Raw genomic sequence first — 25,840 nt, 5'->3', positions numbered from 1 at the left:
AGGACCTGTCACACTGATTCCTATTACAAGGGATGTTTACATTCCTTGTAATAGGAATAAAAGTGATCAAAAAAAATAAAAATAAAAAATAAAAGTGTAAAAATAAAAAAATGAAGTAAAATAAAAATAAAATGAAACATTTTTTTTTTTTAAAACTCCCCTATCCCCGGTAGCTCGCACGCAGAAGCGAACACGCATGCAAGTCCCGCCCACATATGTAAACGCCGTTCAAACCCCACATATGAGGTATCGTCGCGTGCGTTAGAGCATGCGCAACAATTCTAGCACTAGACTTCCTCTGTAACTCGAAAATAGTAACCTGTAAAAAAAATTTAAGCGTCGCCTATGGAGATTTTGAAGTACCGAAGTTTAAAACCGTGACATGTTAGATATCTATTTACTCGGCGTAACATCATCTTTCACATTATACAACAAAATTGGGCTAACTTTACTGTTTTGTTAGTTTTTAATTCGTGAAACCGTTTTTTTTTCCCCAAAAAAAGGTGTTTGAAAAATTATTGCGCAAATACCGTGCGAGAAAAAAAGTTGCAATGACCGCCATTTTATTCCCTAGGATGTCTGCTAAAAAAATATATATAATGTTTGGGGGTTCTGATTCATTTTCTAGCAAAACAAATTGTGATTTTTACATGAAGGAGAGAAGTGCCAAAATAGGCCCGGTGGGCAAGTGGTTAACACGTGTGCTTTACTATCACTTTAAAGGGGTTGTAAAGGTACAATTTTTTTCCTAAATAGCTTCCTTTACCTTAGGATAGAATGGATAAGCAATTAGCGGACCTCCAGCTGTTGCCAAACTACAAGTCCCATCATGCCTCTGCCTCTGGGTGTCATGCTTGATGCTGTCATGGGACTTGTAGTTTGGCAACATCTGGAGGACCGCTAATTGCTTATCCCTGCGGGACGCCTTGTGAAAAACTTCCCCCCGGCGCATAAGGCGCGTCACCAGTTTTCCGAAAATAGCCGAACTGATAGTCGGCTCTGTACAGCGCTATACGGCGCCTGCGCCTGCTGTGTAGAGCTGACTGTGCAGGTGCCGTATAGAGCCGGCTACTTTCAGAAAACTGGTGATGCGCCTTATGCGCCGGGGGAAGTTTTTCACAAGGCGTCAATCATCTAGCCTCTGCATAGGAACGCCTACTCCCGCGGGAGTGAGAACCCAGGGTGGAAAATAACAATAAGACGGTATGTACAGCAAAAAAAAAAAAAAAAACGGCATTGTGTAAATGTTGGAATTATGCTGAATGGAATGTTAAATACATGTTTTTAGGGTGAACCTCCGCTTTAAGTGCACTTTGCTCTTGTAGTTTGCACTTGTAGTGCAAAGTGGATTTGCCTTTCATAAATAACCCCCTTATGCCGCGTACACACGGTCGGAAGTAAGCTTGTTGTCGAAAAATCCGACCGTGTGTAAGCTCCATCGGACATTTGCTGTCGGAAATTTCCGACAACAAATGTTTGAGAGCTGGTTCTCAATTCTTCCGACAACAAAAAGTTCTTGTCGGAAATTCCGATTGTGTGTAGCCAATTCCGAGGCACAAAAATCCACGCATGCTCGGAATCAAGCAGAAGAGCCGCACTGGCTATTGAACTTAATTTTTCTCGGCTCATCGTATGCATTGTACGTCACCGCGTTCTTGACATCCGGAATTTCTGACAAAATTTGTGTGACCGTGTGTATGCAAGACGAGTTTGAGCCAACATCCGTCGGAAAAACAAAATCCACTGTTTTGTTGTCGGAATGTCCGATCGTGTGTACGCGGCATTAGTGTAACTTTATCTTTGATACTTGACGTGTTTAGTGCAATTGTGACAGAGAAAATTGAGTACTGTCCGTGATACTTTTTTTTATTTGCACTAACATACAATTTTTCAGGACAAGCTTTCGGGTGTTTCCCCTTCTTCAAGGTCTGCTTGGACCTTGAAGAAGGGGACATACCCCGAAAGCTTGTCCTGAATAGGGATGAGCTTCGTATTCGAGTCGAACTCATGTTCGACTCGAACATTGTATGTTCGATCGTTCGTCGAAATATGTGTGTAGTGTGTTGCAGTGGTTAAGAGAGAACAGAGAGAGAGAGAGAGTGTGTCATTTTTTGCAGGAAGATAGAGCAGGCAGGCAGGCTAGTCAGTTAATGTTACAGTGTGTAGAGGATATATATACATCCCAGGTGTTGTACATATATTTATACACTGTATAATTTAGCTAGATCAGTTCTTCCTAATTTACTGGCAGGCAGGTGATTGTGCTAGCTGCAGTATTCTTACGTGGTTTATTGCCTGTGTCCTCTGTAGTTTGCACCTAAAGCTACTTGGTGTGTACTGGCGTGTGCTCTGTAGTTTGCGCCTAAAGATTCAGGAGCAGTGAATAAATGAAAAATAAAAAAAAATGAAAAATTCCTTTAACCACTTAAGGACCGCCTCCTGCACATATACGTCGGCAGAATGGCACGGCTGGGCACATGTACGTACAGGTATGTCCTGTACTAGTACCCAGCCGTGGGTCGCGGGCCCGCGACCTGGCCCGAAGCTCCGGGACCGGGACCGCTGGAGTGAGGCGATTGGTCCCCGGAGCTGAAGAACGGGGAGAGCTGTGTGTAAACACGGCTTCCCCGTTCTTCACTGTGGCGGCTGCATCGACCGTGTGATCCCTTTTATAGGGAGACACGATCGATGATGTCAGACCTACAGCCACACCCCCCTACAGTTGTAAACACACACTAGGTGAAACGAAAATCCTTCAGCGCCCCCTGTGGTTAACTCCCAAACTGCAACTGTCATTTTCACAATAAACAATGCAATTTAAATGCATTTTTTGCTGTGAAAATGACAATGGCCCCAAAAATGTGTCAAAATTGTCCAAAGTGTCCGCCATAATGTCGCAGTCACGAAAAAAATCGCTGATCGCCGCCATAAGTAGTAAAAAAATTTTTTATAAAAATGCAAGAAAACTATCCCCTATTTTGTAAACGCTATAAATTTTGCGCAAACCAACCGATAAACGCTTATTGCGTTTTTTTTTTTTTTACCAAAAATATGTAGAAGAATACGTATCGGCCTAAACTGAGGAAAAAAAAGTTTTTTTATATATATTTTTGAGGGATATTTATTATAGCAAAAAGTAAAAAATATTGCATTTTTTTCAAAATTGTCGCTGTATTTTTGTTTATAGCGCAAAAAATAAAAACCCGCAGAGGTGATCAAATACCACCAAAAGAAAGCTATATTTGTGGGAAAAAAGGATGCCAATTTTGTTTGGGAGCCACGTCGCACGACCGCGCAATTGTCTGTTAAAGCGACACAGTTCCGAATCGCAAAAAGGGGCAAGGTCATTTAGCAGCATTTTGGTCTGGGTCTTAAGTGGTTAAATATTGTACCTGCTGGGTGTCTATAGTATGCCTGTGAGAACCCGGGTATTGCCCGAGGGAACATCTATCAATGGAAAAAAAGTTTTAAAAACAGTCGTTTTTTCAGGAGTCCTGAAAAAAACTACCGTTTTTAAAACTTTTTTTCCATTGAAAAAAATCGCCCAGAGGAGATTCAGTTTGCATGTGTTGCGCTATATACGTTTTTCACTCACTCACTCAAGACCCGGGTTCTCAAAGACGTTTTCACAGGCATACTATAGACACCCAGCAGGTACAATATTTAAAGGAATTTTTAATTTTTTTTTATTTAAGCATCATTAAAATCGCTGCTCCTGAAAAAACGACCATTTTTAAAACTTTTTTTCCTTTGATACATGTTCCCTGGGACAAGACCCGGGTTCTCAAAGAAGTTTCACGACAATAACTTGCATATTAGGCTTTAAAATGAGCACTTTTGAATTCGAACGTTCGAGTCCCATAGACGTCAATGGGGTTCTAAATGTTCGCGCGAACATTCGGTCCGTTCGAAGGTTCTGGTGCGAACCGAACGGGGGGGGGGGGTGTTCGGCTCATCCCTAGTCCTGAAAAATTGTATGTTAGTGCAAATAAAAAAAAAGGATCACGGACAGTACTCAATTTTCTTTATCTTCGATGTAAGAGCATTATTGTATCCTGTAGATGTAGCATCCTGTAGCATCCTGTAGATGGCGATGGATTACCACCCAGAACACTGCATATTTGTTCCTTTTCTGTTGTAACTCTTTTCGGAAAGTCCTGCTCAGAAGTCCAGTGTCAGTGAACTCCTCCTTATACTGTCACTCCCTACTGCATCAGAGCTCATTCCCTGTCACTGCACCAAGGGGCTCCGATGAGGAAAGGCTGATGAGAGAAGACTCTTAGAAGAAGGACCATTTCAACAGACAAAGAAAAAAAAAGTAAGGAAGGGTCCAAGTCATTTGTGAAGATGCTGTACGTACGAGGAGGATTTGGGGATGAGAAATCCCAGTTAAATGAACTGAACAAGCGTCTGGACCAGTATTTGTCCAGGGTAAGGCAATTGGAGACGGAGAACCATCACCTGGTGGAAGAAGTCCTCAGTCTTCGCTCGGAGCGAGGGGCAGAATGGTCAAAGGTCTACCACTCGGAGATGTTCGAACTGAGGAGGAGAATAGAAGACCTCACCGTAGAGAAAAGCGAAGCGGAGCTTCAGAGAGACAACCTTTTTCAAGAGCTGCAAGATTTACAGGAATTATGGGAACAGGTGAGGAGCATGAGGCTCAAGATCGACCAACAGCTGGCTCAACACAAGCAAGATCTGCAACAAGCGCAGAAAAGGCAAGCCGCCTTGGAGCAGCTGTACGGTCAGTTGCAGCAAGAGTGTCTGATGCTCCAAGGTTCCCATGAAGAGGAAATGATCGCTCTGAGAGATCGGGCTTTCCAAATGCCATTGCAAATGACCATGCAGGAGGTTCTACGACCCAAACTCAGCTTGACCGAGGTCCAGAGCTTCTCGCTGGAGCTGTCCGACTCATGGAGGGATTCTTTCGTCTTCTATCAGAAGAAGGTTGAGGATCTAGAGAACATCCTGAGGCTGAGCGAGGAGGATCGGCATGGAGCAGAAGATGAAGTCACAATATACAGGCTGGAGTTCGAGAAAGTTCGCAAGGAATATGAGGAGCTTCTGGCCCTCAAAACTAGGCTTGGAGATGAACTGCTTAGGATGAAGGCAAAGTACAGGTTGGAGGTGGAGGAATATCAGGTAGGTGGACCAGGATCATAGATTCATATGAAAAAAAAATTCCGATTTGAAAAACCCAACAGAACTTATGAGTTGAGTTGAGAGGTATCTTCAGGGGCGGACTGACCATTGAGTCACTCGGGCACTAGGGGGCCCCATCAGGGTTGCCAGGCTCAGTAAAACCAGGGACAGTATGTAAAAATCTATGGCCCAGATTCTCAAAGGACTTACGACGGCGCAGCGCCATGTACCCCGTCGTAAGTCCTAATCTGACCCGTCGTATCAATGCGTCTGATTCTTAGAATCAGTTACGCATAGATATCCATTAGATCCGACAGGCGTAAGTCTCTTACGCCGTCGGATCTTAATTGCATTTTTTTTTGACCGCTAAGTGGCAATTCCGTCGAATTCCGCGTTGAGTATGCAAATTAGCTAGAAACGCGAATTCCCAAACGTACGCGCGGCCGACGCAGTAAAGTTACGACGTTTACGTTAGGCTTTTCCCGGCGTAAAGTTGCCCCTGCTATATGAGGCGCAGCCAATGTTAAGTATGGCCGGCGGAACCGCGTCGAAATTTGAAAAAGTTACGTCGTTTGCGTAAGTCGTCCGTGAATGGGGCTGGACGTCATTTACGTTCACGTCGAAACCAATGACGTCCTTGCGGCGTACTTTGGAGCAATGCACACTGGGAAATTCCACGGACGGCGCATGCGCCGTTCCGCAAAAACGTCAATCACGTCGGGTCACAGTAGTTTTGCATAAAACACGCCCCCCTGATCCAAATTTGAATTAGGCGGGCTTACGCCGGCCGATTTAGGCTACGCCGCCGCAACTTACGGAGCAAGTGCTTTGAGAATTCAGCACTTGCCCGTGTAAGTTGCGGAGGCGTAACGTAAATCAGATACGTTACGCCCGCACAATTTTACGCGGCTCTAGGTGAATCCGGGCCTATGTTTTTTTTACATCTGTCCCTGATATGTCTGAAACCAACATGCTTCTGATGTGAAAATCCCGAGATTTTAGCTGCCCTGCCTCTGCACTGCCTCCTGGCGTGGTGGCCATCTGTAAGCTCGGGGGCCCCATAGTCTTCTATTGCCCGGGGGCCCCATGAGTTGTCAGTCCACCCCTGGGTATCTTAAAATAGCGCGGTCTTACCCCGAAGGGTCCCAACGCACATATGACCATTATGGTCCAATCTGGTAATGATCTCATGGCAGGCCAGACCGAGGTTTACTGCTCTGCAGGGGACATGGTCATTCAGAGACGTTGGAAAGACTTGTTGAGTTGTTGTTCCCCTGCAGATAGACTGGTTCAAGTGCTGTCCTATTATGTCATATCATGGCTCTGCCCTCCCTTATAACATTAAAACCCAACTCTGGTAAAAGTACAAAGGGTTAACTGCTCATTTAGTCTAGGGCAGGGGTCTCAATTGTTACCCGTGGGCCAGATCTAGCCCACTACAGGACTATGGCTAAGATCAATGGCATATCCTCAATGTGCACATATTGAGGATTCAGGTGAGTAAAGGCTGTCTATCGGCTCTGCTTTGACCTGATGTAAGAATAGATTCTGATGTAATGGGGACCCTGATATAAGAGGGGACTCTAATGGGGTCCCTTATGTAAGGAAAGCTTGGATAGGGACCCTGATATATAGGGGGAATTTAATGGGGACCCTGATGTAAAGAAGGTTCTGATAGAGTCCCTGATGTAAAGGGAAACTCTAATGGGGAGACCCTGTTGTGAGGAAGGCTCTAATAGGGACCCTGATGTAAGGTGGACTCTAATGGGGATCCTGATGTAAGGAAAGCTGTGATAGGGACCCTGATGTAAGGGGAGACTCTAATGGGGATCCTGATGTAAGGAAAGCTGTGATAGGGATCCTGATGTAAGGGGAAACTCTAATGGGGATCCTGGTGTAAGGAAGGCTGTGACAGGGACCCCGATGTATAGAGGGACTCTAATGGGGATACTGATGTAAGGAAGGCACTGATTGGGACCCTGATGTATAGACGGACTCTAATGGGCACCCTGGTGCAAGGAATGCTCTGATAGCGACCCTGATATAAGGGGGTATCTAATGGGAATCCTGATGTAAGGAAAGCTCTGTTAGGGACCCTGATGTAAGGGGGGACTCTAATGGGAATCCTTATGTAAGTAAGGCTCTGATTGGGACCCTGATGTATAGAGGGACTCGACTCTAATGGGGACCCTGATGTAAGGAAGGCTCTGATACGGACCCAGATTTAAAGGGGGACTCTAATGAGGATCCTGATGTAAGTAAGGCTCTGATAGGGACCCTGATGTAAGGGGGGGACTCTAATAGGCATCCTGATGTAAGAAAGACTCTGTTAGGGACCCTGATGTATAGAGGGACTCTAATGGGGACCCTGATGTAAGGAAGGCTCTGATAGGGACCCTGATTTAAAGGGGGACTCTAATGGGGATCCTGATGTAAGTAAGGCTCTGATAGGCACCCTGATGTATAGAGGGACTCTAATGGGGACCCTGATGTAAGGAACGCTCTGTTAGGGACCCTGATGTAAGGGGGACTCTAATGTGGATCCTGAGATAAAGGAAGGCTGTGATATGGACCCTAATTTAAAGGGGGACTCTAATGGGGACCCTGATGTAAGGAAGGCTCTGATAGGGACCCTGATGTAAGGGGGGACACTGATGGGGATTCTGATATAAGGAAGGCTCTTATACAGTCCCTGATTTAAAGGGGGACTCTAGTGGGGATTCTGATGTAAGTAAGGCACTGATAGGGAGTTTGATGTATAAAACTGTTTTTTGTGGCCTGCAAAAAATATTTATAAAATAAGTCTGTGTAGGACCGGGTGAGTAAAATCGCTTTTCCCCAAGTATAGCTCCCAACTGTCCCTGATTTCGAGGGACTGTCCCTGATTTCTAGGAACTGTCCCTGATTTCGAGGGACTGTCCCTGATTTCGAGGAACTGTCCCTGATTTCGAGGAACTGTCCCTGATTTGGAACAAAGTCTCTCTGTCCCTCTTTCCTCCTCATTTTGGTCTGATCCATATAGTTGTATATAAAATGCACTATATATTTATCCAAAAGTGTCTCCCAGTGCTAAACCTTTCATCCAAAAATTTCAAAAGCTGATATAAAGAAATAGAAGTGGTAAAAATAAAAAGCACTTGTAAATTAACTAACCATTTTTTATATATAATTCTCCTTTAGGGGGGTGTGGCAGGGGGTGTGACAGGGGGTGTGCCCCATGCCTACATACTTTTGCTACCCTGTTTTCCCGAAAATAAGACAGTGTCTTTTATAAATCTTTGCTCCCAAAGATGCGCTAGGTCTTATTTTCAGGGGATGTCTTATTTTTCCATGAAGAAGAATACGGTACACATTTATTGTTGAACAAAAAAAAGGAAATGTATTACCTGTATACGAAGGACAATCAGATGGGGGGATTGCCATTTTAGTAACCCCTTCTGATCCTCCTGTGTCATTTTGATTCCCCCCTCCGATCCTCATTTTAAGTGATCCCCCTCCCCCACCCCTGTGCCAGTGGACACCTTCACCAGACATCCCCCCCACCCTTTTATCAGACATTTCCCCCCTACCTCAGTCACCCCTGTGTGTCCACACAATGTGCCGGACTCCTGCTCCACGCTACTCACTGTCTAATTGTGAGTCGATCAAAAAAGAAAAGACAAAGTGCGCCAATCTGAGTGCAGTAAGCCCAAATTTAATGACTGAAATAAAATCAAATGAATGTACATATGAAAAATGCCTACTCACAAACTAGAAGTGGATTGTAGGCAAACATGGAGAGATGTAGGCAATCAGGAGGTGCCTGGAGTCCTGCAGTGGTCTTGGCTGGCGGGCATCCAGAATGTAGGCTGTGGCAGACTGTAGGAGATCGGTGTCGGGGGACAGGAGCACCGGAGAGCCACAGAGGATGTGGCGTGCGCTTCACCGTGGAGCGCAGCGTGCCGTCGTCGCGCTGGAAGTGACGTGCAGGTCCGGGTCGGCCAATAGGATTACGCGTTTCACCGCGTCAGCTGATGGATCTGACGAAACAGCTGACGCTGTGAAACGCGTAATCCTATTGGCCGACCCGGACCTGCACGTCACTTCCGGCGCGACGACGGCACGCTGCGCTCCACGGTGAAGCGCACGCCGCATCCTCTGTGGCTCTCCGGTGCTCCTGTCCCCCGACACCGATCTCCAACAGTCTGCCACAGCCTACACTCTGGATGCCCGCCAGCCAAGACCACTGCAGGACTCCAGGCACCTCCTGATTGCCTACATCTCTCCATGTTTGCCTACAATCCACTTCTAGTTTGTGAGTAGGCATTTTTCATATGTACATTCATTTGATTTTATTTCAGTCATTAAATTTGGGCTTACTGCACTCAGATTGGCGCACTTTGTCTTTTCTTTTTTGATCGTTTCAGAGCAATGCTTCTGCTTTAAGGTGCTGCCGCTAAGTGTTATCTACAGCCACTTGTACTACATTTTATTGATCCAGGACTTTCATGGACATTTTTATTGGACTTTAGTACTAGATTTTTATATACCTCAGTTTTATTTGTGCTCTGCTGGATCGTGCGACACATATTCTCTTTTCTAATTGTGAGTCGGCCAGACTCCATCAGGGCAGAGCGAGCAGTAGGTGGCAGCTTGTCCTGGGGGCGGCGCGGGCTCTCTGATGAAACGAGACCACGCACTTCCTGTCTGCTCCGACTGCGCTGCGCCGATACGGTCCAGGGTACAGAGATACTGTAGCTTTGGGGGGGCCTTATTATCGGGATGCCTTATGTTCGGGGGAGGCCCTATTATCGGGGAGGTCTTAGGCCTCGTACACACGATCGGTTAACCAGAGGACAACGGTCTGAAGGACCGTTTTCATCGGTCAAATCCGATCGTGTGTGGGCCCCATAGGTTATTTAGCCATCGGTTAAAAAAAAGCCAACTTGCTTTAAATTTAACCGATGGGTTCCTAACCGATAGGTCAAAACCGATCGTTAGTAGGCACAACCATCGGTTAAAAATCCATGCATGCTCAGAATCAAGTCGACGCATGCTTGGAAGCATTGAACTTCGTTTTTTTCAGCACGTCGTTGTGTTTTACGTCACCGCGTTCTAACATGATCGTTTTTTATTTGATGGTGTGTAGGCGCGACAGACCATCAGTCAGCTTCATCGGTTAACCGATGACAACGGTCCTTCAGACCGTTCTCATCGGATGGACTGATCGAGTGTACGAGGATTTATTTTCGGGGGGATGCCTTATATTTCAGCGAGAGGCAAAACTGTAAGTAGGTCTTATTTTCGAGGGATGTCTTACTTTCGGGGAAACAGGGTAATAGGTGTCCCTCGTTCCCATCTCAAAAAGTTGGGAGGTGTGCCCTAGGCCTAGATATAAATGAGCAGTTACCCTTGGTGGACGCAGCCCCACTGCTTAGAAAAACGTTTACTTTTAGTTCAGCTTTAAGTTGCAAGTGCAACCAAGCCAAGCTTCCAGATGTGTGCTGCACCCCCGACCCCGCCCTTTTTGTTCACCCTTTTTGGCGGAGAGTGGTCAGATCATCCATCCATGTCCGAATGTCTCCCTTTACCCGGCTTTCAGCTTTTATCATGTATTTGAAAAGAAATTACTTGTCTGGAACTTTAAAGCGGGAGTTCACCCGAAAAAATATTTTTAACATTAGATTGAGGCTCATTTTGTCAAGGGGAATCGGGTCGTTTTTTTATAATCAAAGCAGTACTTACCGTTTTAGAGAGCGATCTTCTCCGCCCCTTCCGGGTATGGGCTGCGGGACTGGGCGTTCCTATTTGATTGAGAGGTTTCCGACAAGCTTCCGACGGTCGCATACATCTCGCCACGAGTAGCCGAAAGAAGCCGAACGTCGGTGCGGCTCTATACGACGCCTGCGCACCGACGTTCGGCTACTTTCGGAAAATCGTGACGCGATGTATGCGACCGTCGGAAGCCTGTCAATCAAATAGGAACGCCCAGTCCCGCAGCCCATACCCAGAAGCGGCAGGGAAGATCGCTTTCTAAAACGGTAAGTACTGCTTCGATTTTTAAAAAAACTACCCGATTCCCCTTCACAAAATGAGCCTCAATCTAATGTTAAAAATTAAGGCCCAGATTCACAAAGAGTTACGCCGGCGTATCAGTAGATACGCCGACGTAACTTCGAATCTAAGCCCGTCGAAAGTTTAAATGTATTCTCAAACTGAGATACACTTAAACATGCCTAAGATACGACGGCCTGCGCCGTCGTATCTTAGGGTGCAATATTTACGCTGGCCCCTAGGTGGCGCTTCCATTGCGGTCGGCGTACAATATGCAAATGAGCCGTTACGCCGATTTGCGAACGCACGCGTGCCCGTCGCAGTAAATTTACGCCGTTTCCGTAAGAGATACGCGGCGTAAAGATAAACATGCCCCGTAGGTGGCATATCCAATGTTAAGTATGGCCGTCGTTCCCGCGTCGCAATTTGAACATTTTACGTCGTTTGCGTAAGTCGTCCGTGAATGGGGCTGGACGCCATTTACGTTCACGTCGAAACCAATGACGTCCTTGCGACGTCATTTAGCGCAATGCATGTCGGGAAATTTTAGGGACGGCGCATGCGCAGTACGTTCGGCACGGAAACGCGCCTAATTTAAATGATCCACGCCCCCTACCCGGATCATTTGAATTAGGCGGGCTTGCGCCGGGGGATTTACGCTACGCCGCCGCAACTTTACAGGCAAGTGCTTTGTGAATCAAGCACTTGCCCGTAAAACTTGCCACAGTTTTGCGCGAATCTACGTGAATCTGGCCCTAAGTTTTCGGGGGAACCTCCACTTTAAGATACATAAAAAATGAAATAACCAAACACAAGATCATAGCTATGTGAGATAATAATAGTATCCTATAAATGATAATCCTTCCTTGTGTGCTGCTTCTGATAATAAACCGCGAGCTCGTACACCTGCTGTACACATAGACCGTCAGACTGAGCCAATGTAACCAGAGACACGGTGCATTACCCGCATGCCCTCTTCTGGAGGTGTGTGCTGATGGAAGGCTTGATTTGCTGTGTAATGCTTGGATTACATGGATACATTTATTATTATTTTTTATTTTACTTTATTTATTTCTTACTCTTTGTAGCCAGTTTAGTAATGCCAACACGAGCGGGTCCTATAGTGATCCTTCAAGTTGAAACCCATTGGGTGCGATTCATGAAACCATTTGTGAAACTTTTCTGGTGTTATAATGCAAATTAAGGCCCAGATTCACGTAGATGGGCGCAAAATTGTGCAGGCGTAACGTATCTCATTTAAGTTACGCCGCCGCAAGTTTTTCAGGCAAGTGCTTTATCCACAAAGCACTTGCCTGTAAAGTTGCGGCGGCGTAGCATAAATCACCCGGCGGAATTCAAATTCGGCGGGTAGGGGGCGTGTATCATTTAAATAATGCGCGTCCCCGTGCCGAACGAACGGCGCATGCGCCGTCCGTCAAATCTCCCAGTGTGCATTGCTCTAAATGACGTCGCAAGGACGTCATTGGTTTAGACCTGAACGTAAATGACGTCCAGCCCCATTCACGGACGACTTACGCAAACGACGTAATTTTTTAAATTTTCGACGCGGGAACGACGGCCATACTTAACATTGGCTGCCCCTCATATAGCAGGGGCAACTTTACGCCGGGAAAAGCATAACGTAAACGTCGTAGCTTTACTGCCTCGGCGGCGCGTACGTTCAGGAATTTGCGTATCTAGCTAATTTGCATACTCGACGCGGAAATCGACGGAAGCGCCACCTAGCGGGCAAAAAAAAAATTGCAGTTAAGATCTGACGGCGTAAGAGACTTACGCCTGTCGGATCTAATGGATATCTATGCGTAACTGATTCTAGGAATCAGGCGCATAGATACGACGGGCCAGATTAGGACTTACGACGGCGTACATGGCGCTGCACCGTCGTAAGTCCTTTGAGAATCTGGGCCTAAAAGTCCTGCGCCCAGGGGTGGACTGACAACTCATGGGGCCCCTGGGCAATAGAAGATTATGGGGCCCCTCTGGCTTACAGATGGCCACCACGCCAGGAGGCAGTGCAGAGGCGGGGCAGCTAAAATCTCAGGATTTTCACATCAAAAGCATGTCGGTTTCGGACATATCGGGGACAGATGTAAAAAAACACAGATTTTTACATACTGTCCCTGGTTTTATTGAGCCAGGCAACCCTGATAAGGACCCCTAGTGGCATGGGGCCCTCGGGCAGTGCCCAAAAGCCCCAATGGTCAGTCCGCCCCTGCCTGCGCCTAATTCATCAAATATTTTTAACAATTTTGTTAAATGTTCCGACACATCCAGGGCTTTTTTTAAATCAGGAACGTCGGGGGACGCAGTTCTGGCACCTGAAGAACTGAATATATGTAATGGCGCGGGTGCTGGGGGGGTCTATTGATGCTGAAGGGGATACATTTTTGCAGAGGAAGGGGAAGTCTTCCATTGCTCATTGGGGATCTGTTGTTGCAAGGAGGGGGTAAGGGTCAATCATTGCTGGGAGGGTTCTGCTGTTGCAGGACAGGTCTTTGTTGCTGGCTGCTGGAGGGCCTATTGATGCTAACTGCTGGGGAATCTATTGTTGCTGGGGGGGATCTATTTTTGGAGGCCTGTCTAGTGTTGCTGGGGAGGTCTATTGTTGCTTGTGGATGATCTATTGTTGCTGGGTGTGGGTCTTATGTTGCTGGGGGGGGGGTCAATCATTGCTGGGATGGATCTATTGTTGATGCAGGGATCTTTGTTGCTGGCTGCTTGAGTCTTTTGATGCTGGCTACTGGGGAATCTATTGTTGCTGGCAGGAATCTATTTTATGAGGGGTGTCTATTGTTGCTGGGAAGGTGTATTGTTGCTGGTGGGTGATCTATTGTTGCTGGGGTGGGTTTTAGGCTGCAAGGGATCAATAGTTGCTTGGAGGAATATATTGTTGAGGGGGGGGGGTCTAATGTTGCTGGCTGCTGGAGTGTCTATTGACACTGGCTTCTGGGAGTCCATTGTTGCCTGGGGTGAATCTACTGTCGCTGGGGTGATCTATTGTTGCTGAGGGTGGGTCTTATGTTGCAGGGGGGGGTCAATAATTACTGGGAGGGATCTACTGTTGAGGGAGGGGTCTTTGTTGCTGGCTGCAGGAGGGTCTATTGATGCTAGGTGCAGGGGATTGTTAGAGGGGATATATTTTTACAGGGGGTTCTATTGTTGCTGGGGAGGTCTATTGTTGCTGGTTGGGGATGTAATGTAGCTGGGGTGGGTCTAATGTTGCAGGGGGTCAATAGTTGCTGTGAGGGATCTACTGTTGAGGGAGGAGTCTAATGTTTCTAATGTGCGCTACACTACTTCAATGGTTGCTAGGATGCTGTTGGCTACACAGCTTCACTGGTTGCTAGGATGATGTTGGCTACACAGCTTCACTGGTTGCTAGGATGATGTTGGCTACACAGCTTCACTGGTTGCTAGGATGATGTTGGCTACACAGCTTCACTGGTTGCTAGGATGATGTTGGCTACACAGCTTTATTGGTTGCTAGGATGATGTTGGCTGCACAGCTTTATTGGTTGCTAGGATGATGTTGGCTACACAGCTTCACTGGTTGCTAGGATGATGTTGGCTACACAGCTTCACTGGTTGCTAGGATGATGTTGGCTACACAGCTTTATTGGTTGCTAGGATGATGTTGGCTACACAGCTTCACTGGTTGCTAGGATGCTGTTGGCTACACAGCTCCACTGGTTGCTAGGATGCTGTCGGCTACACAGCTGCACTGGTAGCTGGAGTGCAGACAGCTGCAAAGCTTCACTGGTTGCTAGGATGCTGTCGGCTACACATCTTCACTGGTTGCTGGGGTGCTGACAGCTACACAGCTTCACTGGTTGCTAGGATGCTGTCAGCTACACATCTTCACTGGTGGCTAGAATGTTGATGGCTACACAGCCAACAGCATCCTAGCAGCCAGTGACACTGTGTAGCCGACAGCATCCTAGTAACCAGTGACATGGTGCATCCTGGGGCCTGAAAAAGCACTATGGGCCTTTGTGGCGCCACCCACCATGTTTCCATGCTATAAATTAAATATACCTGTTTCCAAACGGTAATTATACCTGTCACTGGCAACAACACAATTCTGAAGAGTGTTTGCAATGCATTACAGGCATTTTTTTCCCCAACAACCAGTCACCATGACTTGTTTACCACATGGGGCATTTATTGGTATTTGCATAATGTAAGATAGAGTTGGATAGGGTGGAGAAATGCAGACACATGTGAGCTGCAAACCAAGATATGGACAGGCAGCAAGACCGACTGCCAAATGAGATTAGGAGGATGAAATGCTGGCTTTAATGTGCTAAAAGATAACTACAGATTTCAAAATAATGTTTTCTCACCCTGGAGTACCCGTGAAGTCACGGTGCAAAACGCCAGTGAATGGTACAATTTTCTTTGACAGGTTCTTCTAAACTTGATGGTTTAGGTAGTTGGGGGACAATTCTGACCCAATTCTGCCCTGAATCTGATGCTTGTGGTCAGGGGTCGGACCGACCATTCGGGCACTGCCCGAGGGCCCCATGCCACTAGGGGGCCCTATCAGGGTTGGCAGCCTCAGTAAAACCAGGGACAGTATGTAAAAATCTGTGCTTTTTTACATCTGTTCCTGAAATGTCCCTTACCGACATCCCTTTGGTCTAAAAATCCCAAGATTATAGCTGCCCCGCCTCTTCAGTACCTTCTCAGTGTGTGTATGTGTACTGTGTGTGTGTATACTGTGTATGTATACTGTATGTGTGTGTGTGTGTGTATACAGTACTATGTGGTCCCATAATCTATTGCCTGGGGGCCCCAAAATCTCCTATTGCCCGAGGGCTCCACGAGTTGTCAGTCTGCCCTTGCTTGTGGTAGGTTTAAGCTATTCAAGACAATCCGATGGGGTGATAAGGAACACTTCAAACTGTAAAAACTGTTATAATTTGCTACTTAGAAAGTAATATGAGCGGAAATTAATACTTCCCTTTTTTCAGAAAGCTGGCATGTAATTCAGTCCACAAAAAATAAAACCGTGAACTCACAACACATTGATTATTTAGGGCTGCTCAGTGTTTCACAGAATCATGCTCTGTTACTTTCCCCTGTCTTCTAGGGGATTCTAGAAGTATAGTGGGACGGAGGAAAGAGCCAGCAAGCTGAATATTTATGGAACTCCAGCCAATCCATGGGGGGGGGGGGGGGCTGTATGTCCAGAAGTTGGGAAGAGCTCCCATAAAGAGTTTGAGGCCTTAGTAGCAAGTGCAGTGTTCCTGGATCCAGTCCTGCATGAGGAGACCCCTGTGAGGTGGCTCTTCCTAGAGGAAGCCATGAGGAAGACACCGAGGTCCCAGCTAGGCTTAGCTTGGGGGGCCTATTCGCAGATCCATGTCCAGGGATCAAGTTGGGCCTGGAGAAGCTCACTGGAGAGAGCTAGGTTGAGGTTGGTGGAAAAGAGTCCAGCTGTCCTTATTGTAGTGTGAGTCTACATCTTCATCACTACAAAGAGCCTGATGGATATTGGCAGGAGGCAACTGATGACCCTGTGTCTGAGTGAGTAGATGACCCCCAGTGTTGAAGGAAAGTGACTCTGTGTAGCTTTTACAGTGGGTGACTGTGATATTGTGTTTTTAGCACGACAGCATCGCGCTGATTCTTGGCGACATGGTGCCGACATCTCGCACTCGCTGGAATAGACAAAGCACATTCCAACGTGCGCGTCATAGAAGCGACGGAGATCCGACTTGGATTCCGGCCAATTCTAGCGTTGGCATTTGGTATGCATTCCTGAGAGGGAGAACTCCACGCCAATTTTTCAATAAAAAAACGGCGTGGGTCCCCCCCCCCAGGAGCATACCAGGCCCTTGGGTCTAGTATGGGTTGTAAGGAGACCCCCACTATGCCGAAAAACCGACGTAGGGGGTCCCCCTACAATCCATACCAGACCCATATCCAAAGCACGCTACCCGGCCGGCCAGGAAGGGAGTGGGGACGAGCGAGCGCCCCCCCTCCTGAGCCGTACCAGGCTACATGCCCTCAACATGGGGGGGTCGGGTGCTCTGGGGCAGGGGGGCGCACTGCGGGGCCCCCCCACCCCAGAGCACCCTGTCCCCATGTTGATGAGGACAGGGCCCCTTCCCGACAACCCTGGCCGTTGGTTGTCGGGGTATGCGGGCGGGAGGCTTATCGGAATCTGGGAGCCCTCTTTAATAAGGGGGCCCCCAGATACCAGCCCCCCACCCTAAGTGAATGAGTATGGGGTACATCGTACCCCTACCCATTCACCTGCAAGCAAAGTGGTATAAACACAAATAAACAACACAGGGTATTAAAATATTTTATTAGTCTGCTCCGGAGGCCCCCCTGTCTTCTTTAGCTCTTTTAGCAGGGGAGGCTTCTTCTTCCACTCTCCGGGGGGGGTCTTCTGCTCTCCGGGGGTCTTCTCCGCTTTCCGGGGGTCTTCTCCTGCTTTCAGGGGGTCTTCTCCGCTCTCCGGGGGGGTCTTCTCCGCTCTGGGGGGTCTTCTTCTATGTTCGCCGCTCTCCGCTCTTGACTCGGCGCACCCCGGTTCTTCCTCCCGCTGTCCGGTGCCTTCTCCTTCAGGGCTGGCCGCCGCTATCATAGCGGCGGCCAGTCCGCTCTTCTGTGACGTCTTCTTCTTCTCTTCTTCTGCCTTCTCCGATGTTTACCCGTCGCCTCTTCTCGCTGCAATGACGGGTGCGCGGCTTGCATCGGACTTATATAGGCCTCACAGTCCCATCATGCTCCGGTACCTACCCATGTGGGTACCTACCCACGTGGGTAGGTACCGGAGCATGATGGGACTGTGAGGCCTATATAAGTCCGATGCAAAAATGTACCTTCTCAGGCACGTCAATCATATGGGCGAAGTCCCAGATGACATTGGGGCACTGCACAGGAACGCCCACTCCCGCGGGAGGAAATACCTGGAAGCCGGGAGGAAAATACCGATAATACCGTATGTACAACCCCCCCCCCCCAAAAAAAAACGGCATACTGTACATGTTTGAGGTATACTGAATGTAATGTTATATACTTGTTTTTTGGGTGAACCTCCGCTTTAAGTACCCTCCCCAGCATGCACAGCGGGTCACCACTCCCACTGGGCTGCAGCCGAGAAGGGTCACTCAATGTACCATAGTTTGCCTGCGTTCCAACATTGGCCTGAGTTGGTAACGCCACCTACAGGCAACAAGGGAAATCACTATCAGGCAGAACCACAGCCAGAACAGAGGCAAATTTAAATAGAATTAGCAGAGTCTGAGCCCAACTATGGCCCAAGCGCCCCCTAAATTTGAAATAGCGCCCCAATCATTTGGAGCAGGGCGCTACATGAGGAATGTAAGGTTCTCTATGGGTCGTACTCCAAGCTTCCTCAGCAGTCATGAGTTAAACACTTGTAGGATAGTTAATATGCACTCATAGCTAAAGTGGTAATCTGACAAAATGTCCGGGGGGAATTACATCACCTGGATAAGTAGTTGATGGTGTAATTTCCTGCGACACAGAATTTTTATATTTCTTTAGACTAACAAGAAAAAGTGTGGAAAATGTACAAAACAGACATCGCCTGCATGTTCAAATTTCCTTCCCAGTCCTTTACTGGACATTTGCAAAAGTGAGGCTATTTGGGTACAGAAGAGATTATGAAGGGCAATAAAACCAACAAATATAAAATTTTTACATATTTCGAATTGTTCTGTTTCCTTAGGAAGTACAGGGAGGTAAGTATTTGTAACATATACTGCAATGTGTTTAGAGATAAGTATCTCCTTCCTGATAGATTTAAAGTAGAATAGACAAAACTTTTTTTTCTTTTACATTTTGCATAGAGTAATGGAGGGTTATGACCCCTGTCAGGTTTATTTTTGCACTCTTCGTCCCAATGGGGAGATTCACCTTCATTTCCTGTCCCATAGCCAAAAAAGGAAGTGAGACAAAATTATTATTATTATTTTGTGGTGCACCGAAATTAAAATTTCGGTGCCCGAAACCGAAAAGTCCAGGATGCACTTGGCCGAAAACAGACATTTTTTTTTAGAAAAAAATGAAATTAACGTGGCTGGCGTTTTTGCATTGAAGTCACTAGGGGGCGTTTTTGCATTGAAGTCAATAGGATTCGATTTTGCATTGAAGTTAACCACTTGCTTACTGGGCACTTAAAGTGGAGGTTCCATCAAAAAAACTATTTTGCTTTAAACTGTAGCTTACGACTAAAAAAGGAAAAAAAAAAAATTTTTTTTTTTTTACTCATCTGGAAATGCGAAATCTGCCTTTGAAATCACCTAGGATTCTGACATCATCTCCCTCTAATGCTCCTGGTAAATGTGTGTCACCATTTCCCAGGATGCAGTGCACTACCCAATTATCACTCCCCATCCAAGACTTCCAGGAAGTAAGTGCTTGTAGGCTTCAAAATGCCCACAAGCAAAATGACAACGGTGTAGATATAGTTTTATAAACTATCTTTTTTGAATAACTATGCGGATCGGCGGCGTATTGTAAAATAGTAAGTGACCGGATTTATATTATAAAAACGCAGGATGAAAGGACATACATTTAAAAAATGCTAATTGTGGTTGGAACTCCGCTTTAAACCCCCATCCTGCTCAGGCCCAATTTTCAGCTTTCAGCGCACTGTACCCAAATGAAATTATTATATATTTTTTTACATAAATAGAGCTTTCTTTTGGTGATATTTAATCACTGCTGGGTTTTTTATTTTTTTGCAAAAAATAAATAAAAAATGTGCAAAGTTTGTTATACAATTTTGAAAACAGGTAATTTTTCTCCTTCACTGATGGGCACTGGTAGGTGACACTGATAGGTGGCATTGATGATGAGGCACTGATTGGCACCTGTAGGTGGCACTAGTGGGCACGGGTAGGGGGCACCGATGGGCACTAATTGGTGGCACTGATGGGTACTGATGAAGTGTTACTTATGGGGAACTGATAGGTGTCAACGATGGGCACTGAAAGGTTGAACTGTCAGGTGGCACTGATGGGCACTGGTAGGTGACAATGAAGGGCACTGATAGTTGGCACTGGTGGACATTGATAGGTGCCACTGGTGGGCACTGGTAGGTACTGATAGACAGCACTTATATGCACTGGTAGGTGGCACTTGTGGGCACTGGCAGGTGGCACTGCATAGCAGCAGTGGCTCTCCATGATCGGGACTTATGTCCCTCTAACACAGGAGTCTCCAAACTTTCTAAACAGAGGGCCAGTTTACAGTCCTTCAGACTTTAGGGGGGCCAGACTAGGGCCATTGGGAGTAAAAAATTTCAAGGTGTCCAGTGGGAGTAAATAATACCATTTCTTTTGTGACAGTGGGAGGACTAGTGCCCCATCGATGGTTTTAATGGAAAGAATTGATGGTGTCAGTTGGAGGAATAGTGCCCCATTGGTGTCAGCAACAAGAATTATGCCCCATTTAAATTGGATGGAATAATGCCCCAAGGGACACATTAAGGCAAGCAAAGGGCCACATCTGGCCCCAGGGCTGCAGTTTGGAGACCCCTGCTCTAACAGAAGCCTGGATCAGCTTTTTTTTTCTCCTCATGCTGTCAGCAGATTACGATCTTCTGTTTATGAGTCTATGGCCCCATACACACGATAGAATCCATCCGCTGAAAAATCCCAGCGAATGGGTTTCAGCGGATAGATCCTATGGTGTGTACACTCCAGTGGATCTGTTTCCGCGGATATTTCTCCCCTGGGATGGATTTCAAGCAGATAAATATTTGATGACATGCTATCAAATCTATCCGCTGGAATCCATCCCAACGGATGGATCCGCTGGTCTGTACAGACTCACCGGATCCATCCGTCCGAAGGGATCCCCCGCATGCGTCGTAATGATTCGACGCATGCGTGGAATTCCTTATATGACAGCGTCGCGCACGTCGCCGCGTCATAATCGCGGCGACGGCGCGACACGTCATCGCCAGAGGATTTCAGCGCGGATTTCGATTCGATGGTGAGTACACTCCATCGGATGGAAATCCGCGGATATCCTCGAGAGGATTTATCCGTGGAAACGGTCCGCTGGACCGTATCCGCGGATAAATCCTCCCGTGTGTATGGGGCCTAAGAGATGCCATCTTGCATTGAAGTCTATGGGACGCAGCATGCCGTTATCTACACCTTTTTTTTTCCATCGGCAAAACGCAGATGACCCTATTTTCGGACGATTATTTTCGATGGGCAATATATCGGTGCATTCCTAATTATTATTATACAGTTTTTTTTTATAGCACCAACAGTTTGCACAGCACTTTACAACAGAGATCTCTGCAAATGAAGGGAATCTCTTGGGGCCCTCCAGGTCACCAGAACTGGTGTCCCCATTGGAAAATTCCCCCTTTATTACTTTTCTGGGGATAACCCAAAATTTGGGATTTTCTATTACTTTCACATTCAATGATAATGATAAACCGGACAAATAGAGAGGATGTTCTCACCCCTCTCCCCTCTATCCAAAATTGAAAAAATTTACCTTTAGTTGTACTTTAACCACTTGCCGCCAATGACATATTGACGTCGGCAAAGTGGTTGTAGAATCCTGACTGGACGTCATATGACGTCCTCAGGATATTGAGCCGCTGTGCGCCCCCGGCGGCGCGCATCGCGGCGATCGTTGTTGCAGGGTGTCAGTCTGACACCCCGCAACACCGATCTAGGTAAAGAGTCTCTCACGGAGACTCTTTACCACGTGATCAGCCGTGTCCAATCACGGCTGATCACGATGTAAACAGGAAAAGCCAGGAATCGGCTTTTCCTCACTCGTGTCTGTCATACGCGAGTAAAGGAGAACCGATCGGCTGCTCCTGTGACAGGGGGGGGTTTGTGCTGATCGATTATCAGCACAGCCCCCCCGAGGATGCCCACTGGACCACCAGGGATGCAAAACAAAAAACACAGGTATGCCACACCAGGGATGACAATGACACAATAATGGATGCCAATCAGTGCCCGCAATGGATGCCAATCAGTGCCCACAATGGGCATCACTGATTGGCAGGCATTGTTTGGCACTGATTGGCATCCATTAGTACAACACATACAATAGTGCCACCTATCAGTGCCCATCTATGCCCATCCATGCCGCCTATCAGTGCCCATCCATGCCGCCTATCAGTGCCCATCCAGGCCGCCTATCCATGCCTATCCGTGCCGCCTATCCATGCCCATCCATGCCGCCTATCCGTGCCGCCTATCAGTGCCCATCAGTGCCGCATATTAGTGCCCATCAATGCCACCACATCAGTGCCACCTCATCAGTGCCCATCAGTGCCGCCTTATCAGTGCCCGTCAGTGCAGTACCATTAGTGCCCATCAGTGAAGGAGAAAACGTATTTACAATGGCCCAGATTCAGGTACGATTTGCCCCTTTTTTACGGAGGCACAGGGCAGCGTTTTTGCCCTGCGCCCCCACAAATTATCTGCGCTGCGCGCGATTCACGGAACAGTAGCTCCGTAAATTGCGTGTGCGCTCTTTAAAATTGCCCTGCGTAAGGGCGCCTAATGTAAATGATCCCGTAGGGGGCGGGAATCATTTAAATTAGGCGCGCTCCCGCGCCGAGCGTAGAGCGCATGCTCCGTCGGGAAACTTTCCCGACGTGCATTGCGGCAAATGACGTCGCAAGGACGTCATTTGCTTCAAAGTGAACGTGAATGGCGTCCAGCGCCATTCACGAATCACTTACGCAAATCACGTAAATTTCGAACGTCGCGACGCGGGAACGACGGGTATCCTATAGCATTGCCTGCCCCTGCTATTAGGATGTGCAACCTTACGCGAAACCCGACGTACGCAAACTACGTAATTTGCGTACGCAGGGCTCGCGCAACGTTGTGAATCGGCGTAAGTATGCAATTTGCATACTATACGCTGACCTCAATGGGAACGCCCCCTAGCGGTCATCGCAAGAATGCAGCCTAAAATCTGCGTGGCATAAGAGCCTTATGCCACGCAGATTTTAGGCTGCAGTCGGCGTAACGAGTTCTCTGAATCAGGAGAACTCGTTACGCCGGCGCAAGTCAGCAATTGCGCTGCGTAACTATGGTTACGCAGGCGCAATTGCTTACTGAATCTGAAACAACAAAAACTATTTTCTAAATTTTTCGGTAATTTTTTTATTTTTTTTGCAGAAAATAAAAATCCCAAATGTGATCAAATACCACCAAAAGAAAGTTCTATTTGTGGGTACAAAATGATACAAATTTAGTTTGGGTACAGTGTAGCACGACCGCGCAATTGTCATTCAAAGTGCAACAGCGCTGAAAGCTAAAAATTGGTCTGGGCAGGAAGGTGTATAAGTGCCCCCCGGTATGGAAGCGGGTAATTTACCACCTTCTAACTACTTCTCTTATATCTGTATACTCCACTTTATTGGTAAATTCTCCTGCTCATTCCTCTCTGACTCAAAGAGTATCTCAGTTTTTTATAATTTGCTAAAAGCGACAGCACACCTTTCCAATCCAATTCCATGAATAATTGGGAATCAGAAATACAGGTATCTAACACCCTATATTTTCCTGGAAAATGGCATTCACAACAACATGGTGTCCCATTGTATCAACCATTGGGAATTATGCCAGAGAGTCCTACACTTACCATATGAGGGCTTAGAAGAGATGTATAGGAATACTTATGTAGGTGGATCAGTCTGATGCTGCATCTGTCCCCCGCAGGCTCTAAGATGAGAACTGAGCGATCAAACACCACCAATCGCTCGGTTCTCAGGGCTCTCTGCTCTGCACCCCTCCACCCCTCACTGGAGCGCTGGGCTGTGGAGGGGACGGGAGCGGCTCACTGAGTGGCTGAGCCGGGTGCCCGTCCAGGCATGTGGGCCATACCTCCCAACTTTTTATGGTGGGAATGAGGTACACCTATTAGCAAAAATATGTAGGTGTAGGATTTGCAATTATACAAAAAATGATTAGTTAACCACTTAAGACCCGGACCATTATTCAGGGTAAGGACCTTGCCCCTTTTTGCGATTCGGCACTGCGTCGCTTTAACTGACAATTGCGCGGTCGTGCGACTTGGCTCCCAAACAAAATTGGCGTCCTTTTTTCCCCACAAATAGAGCTTTTTTTGGTGGTATTTGATCACCTCTGCGGTTTTTATTTTTTGCGCTATAAACAAAAATAGAGCGACAATTTAAAAAAAAAATGCAATATTTTTTACTTTTTGCTATAATAAATATCCCCCCAAAAATATATAAAAACATATTTTTCCCTCAGTTTAGGCCGATACGTATTCTTCTACCTATTGTAGGTAAAAAAAATCGCAATAAGCGTTTATCGATTCGTTTGCGCAATTTTTTTTTACTACTAATGGCGGCGATCAGTGTTTTTTTTTCGTGACTGCGACATTATGGCGGACATATAGGACAATTTTGACACATTTTTGGGACCATTGTCATTTTCACAGCAAAAAATGCTATAAAAATGCACCGATTACTGTGAAAATGACAATTGCAGTTTAGGAGGGTAACCACTAGGGGGCGCTGAAGGGGTTAAGTGTGACCTCATGTGTTTTTAACTGTAGGGGGCGGGGCTGGACGTGTGATGTCAGTGATCGTCTTTCCCTAGATCAGGGAACAGACGATCACTGACATTGCCACAATGAAGAATGGGGAAGGTGCGTTCTTCAGCTCCGGTGACCGATCGTGGGACACTGGTGGCGATCGGGTCTGCGGGTCCCACGGGCACGGTCACGGAGCTTCGGACCAGGTCACAAATGCGCCGCCTGCGGCGCGCTCGCGACACCACGGCTGGGCTCTTAAAGAGGACGTACAGGTACGTGATTGTGCCCAGCCGTGCCCTTCTGCCGACGTATATCGACGTGAAGCGGTCCTTAAGTGGTTAAAGCGGAGTACCACCCAAAAATTGAACTTCCGCTTTTTGGAACCCTCCCCTCCTCCAGAGTCACATTTGGCACCTTTCAGGGGGCAGGGGGGTGCAGATCATAGGTGTGCGCAGCCTATGGCATTAGGGTGTGCACCCCAAAGCGCAAACATATTTGGATGTGTGTGCATGTGTATATTCAGTATACTGATGGTGTCAGTAGAGCGGTGGACAGTGTCAGTATGGCAGAGATTGGTGTCAGTCGGGCAGTGATTAGGGTGTGCCCAGACACACCTGGCACACCCTGTGCGCACGCCTATGGTGCAGATACCTGTGTAGCGTCCCCAGAGAGAGCCTCCCACAGTCGTCACTCCGCTTTCCATCCCCCCTCCTCCTCTGCCTTCTGGGAAACACACAGGTCCCAGGAGATAGCAGGGACCACTGGGAACACGCCACGCTACTCGCACATGCGCAGTAGGGAACCGAGCAGTGACGCCTGAAGCGCGATGCTACAATACGCTGGAGGGGAGAAATAACATGATTCTCTATGGAGATGGTTCACATCTCCACGCCGAACGCCTGAAGCTCAAACAAGTCCCGGACCCTTTTTTGTCGCGGCATATCGGGCGGCTTCTGCGTTCTCCATACCCGACAATGACCTATACAAAACCGCGGTTAAAAACGCTGCGTTTTGTCGCGGCAAATCGTGGTAAAAAACACCGCAATTTTTCGCGGCAAATCGCGGTAAAAACCGCCGCAAATCGCCTACGCCTAGGTGTGAATGC

The 25,840-nt window shown here is 47.2% G+C and overlaps 1 protein-coding gene across 1 annotated transcript in view; it reads left to right on the top strand.

Moving 5' to 3' along the window:
* The first annotated feature begins 4,202 nt into the window (after window positions 1-4,202).
* The window catches only part of SYNM (synemin), a 76,424-nt gene continuing 54,786 nt past the window's right edge, over window positions 4,203-25,840 (top strand). Inside the window, exon 1 of the mRNA XM_040342346.1 lies at window positions 4,203-5,142. Coding sequence (XP_040198280.1) covers window positions 4,348-5,142 — 795 coding nt within the window. The 5' untranslated portion in view covers window positions 4,203-4,347. The remainder of the gene's footprint in view (window positions 5,143-25,840) is intronic.

Source organism: Rana temporaria, chromosome 3 (assembly GCF_905171775.1).
Source record: "Rana temporaria chromosome 3, aRanTem1.1, whole genome shotgun sequence".
NCBI lineage: Eukaryota > Metazoa > Chordata > Amphibia > Anura > Ranidae > Rana > Rana temporaria.
This window is presented reverse-complemented; position numbering and strand designations above follow the sequence as displayed.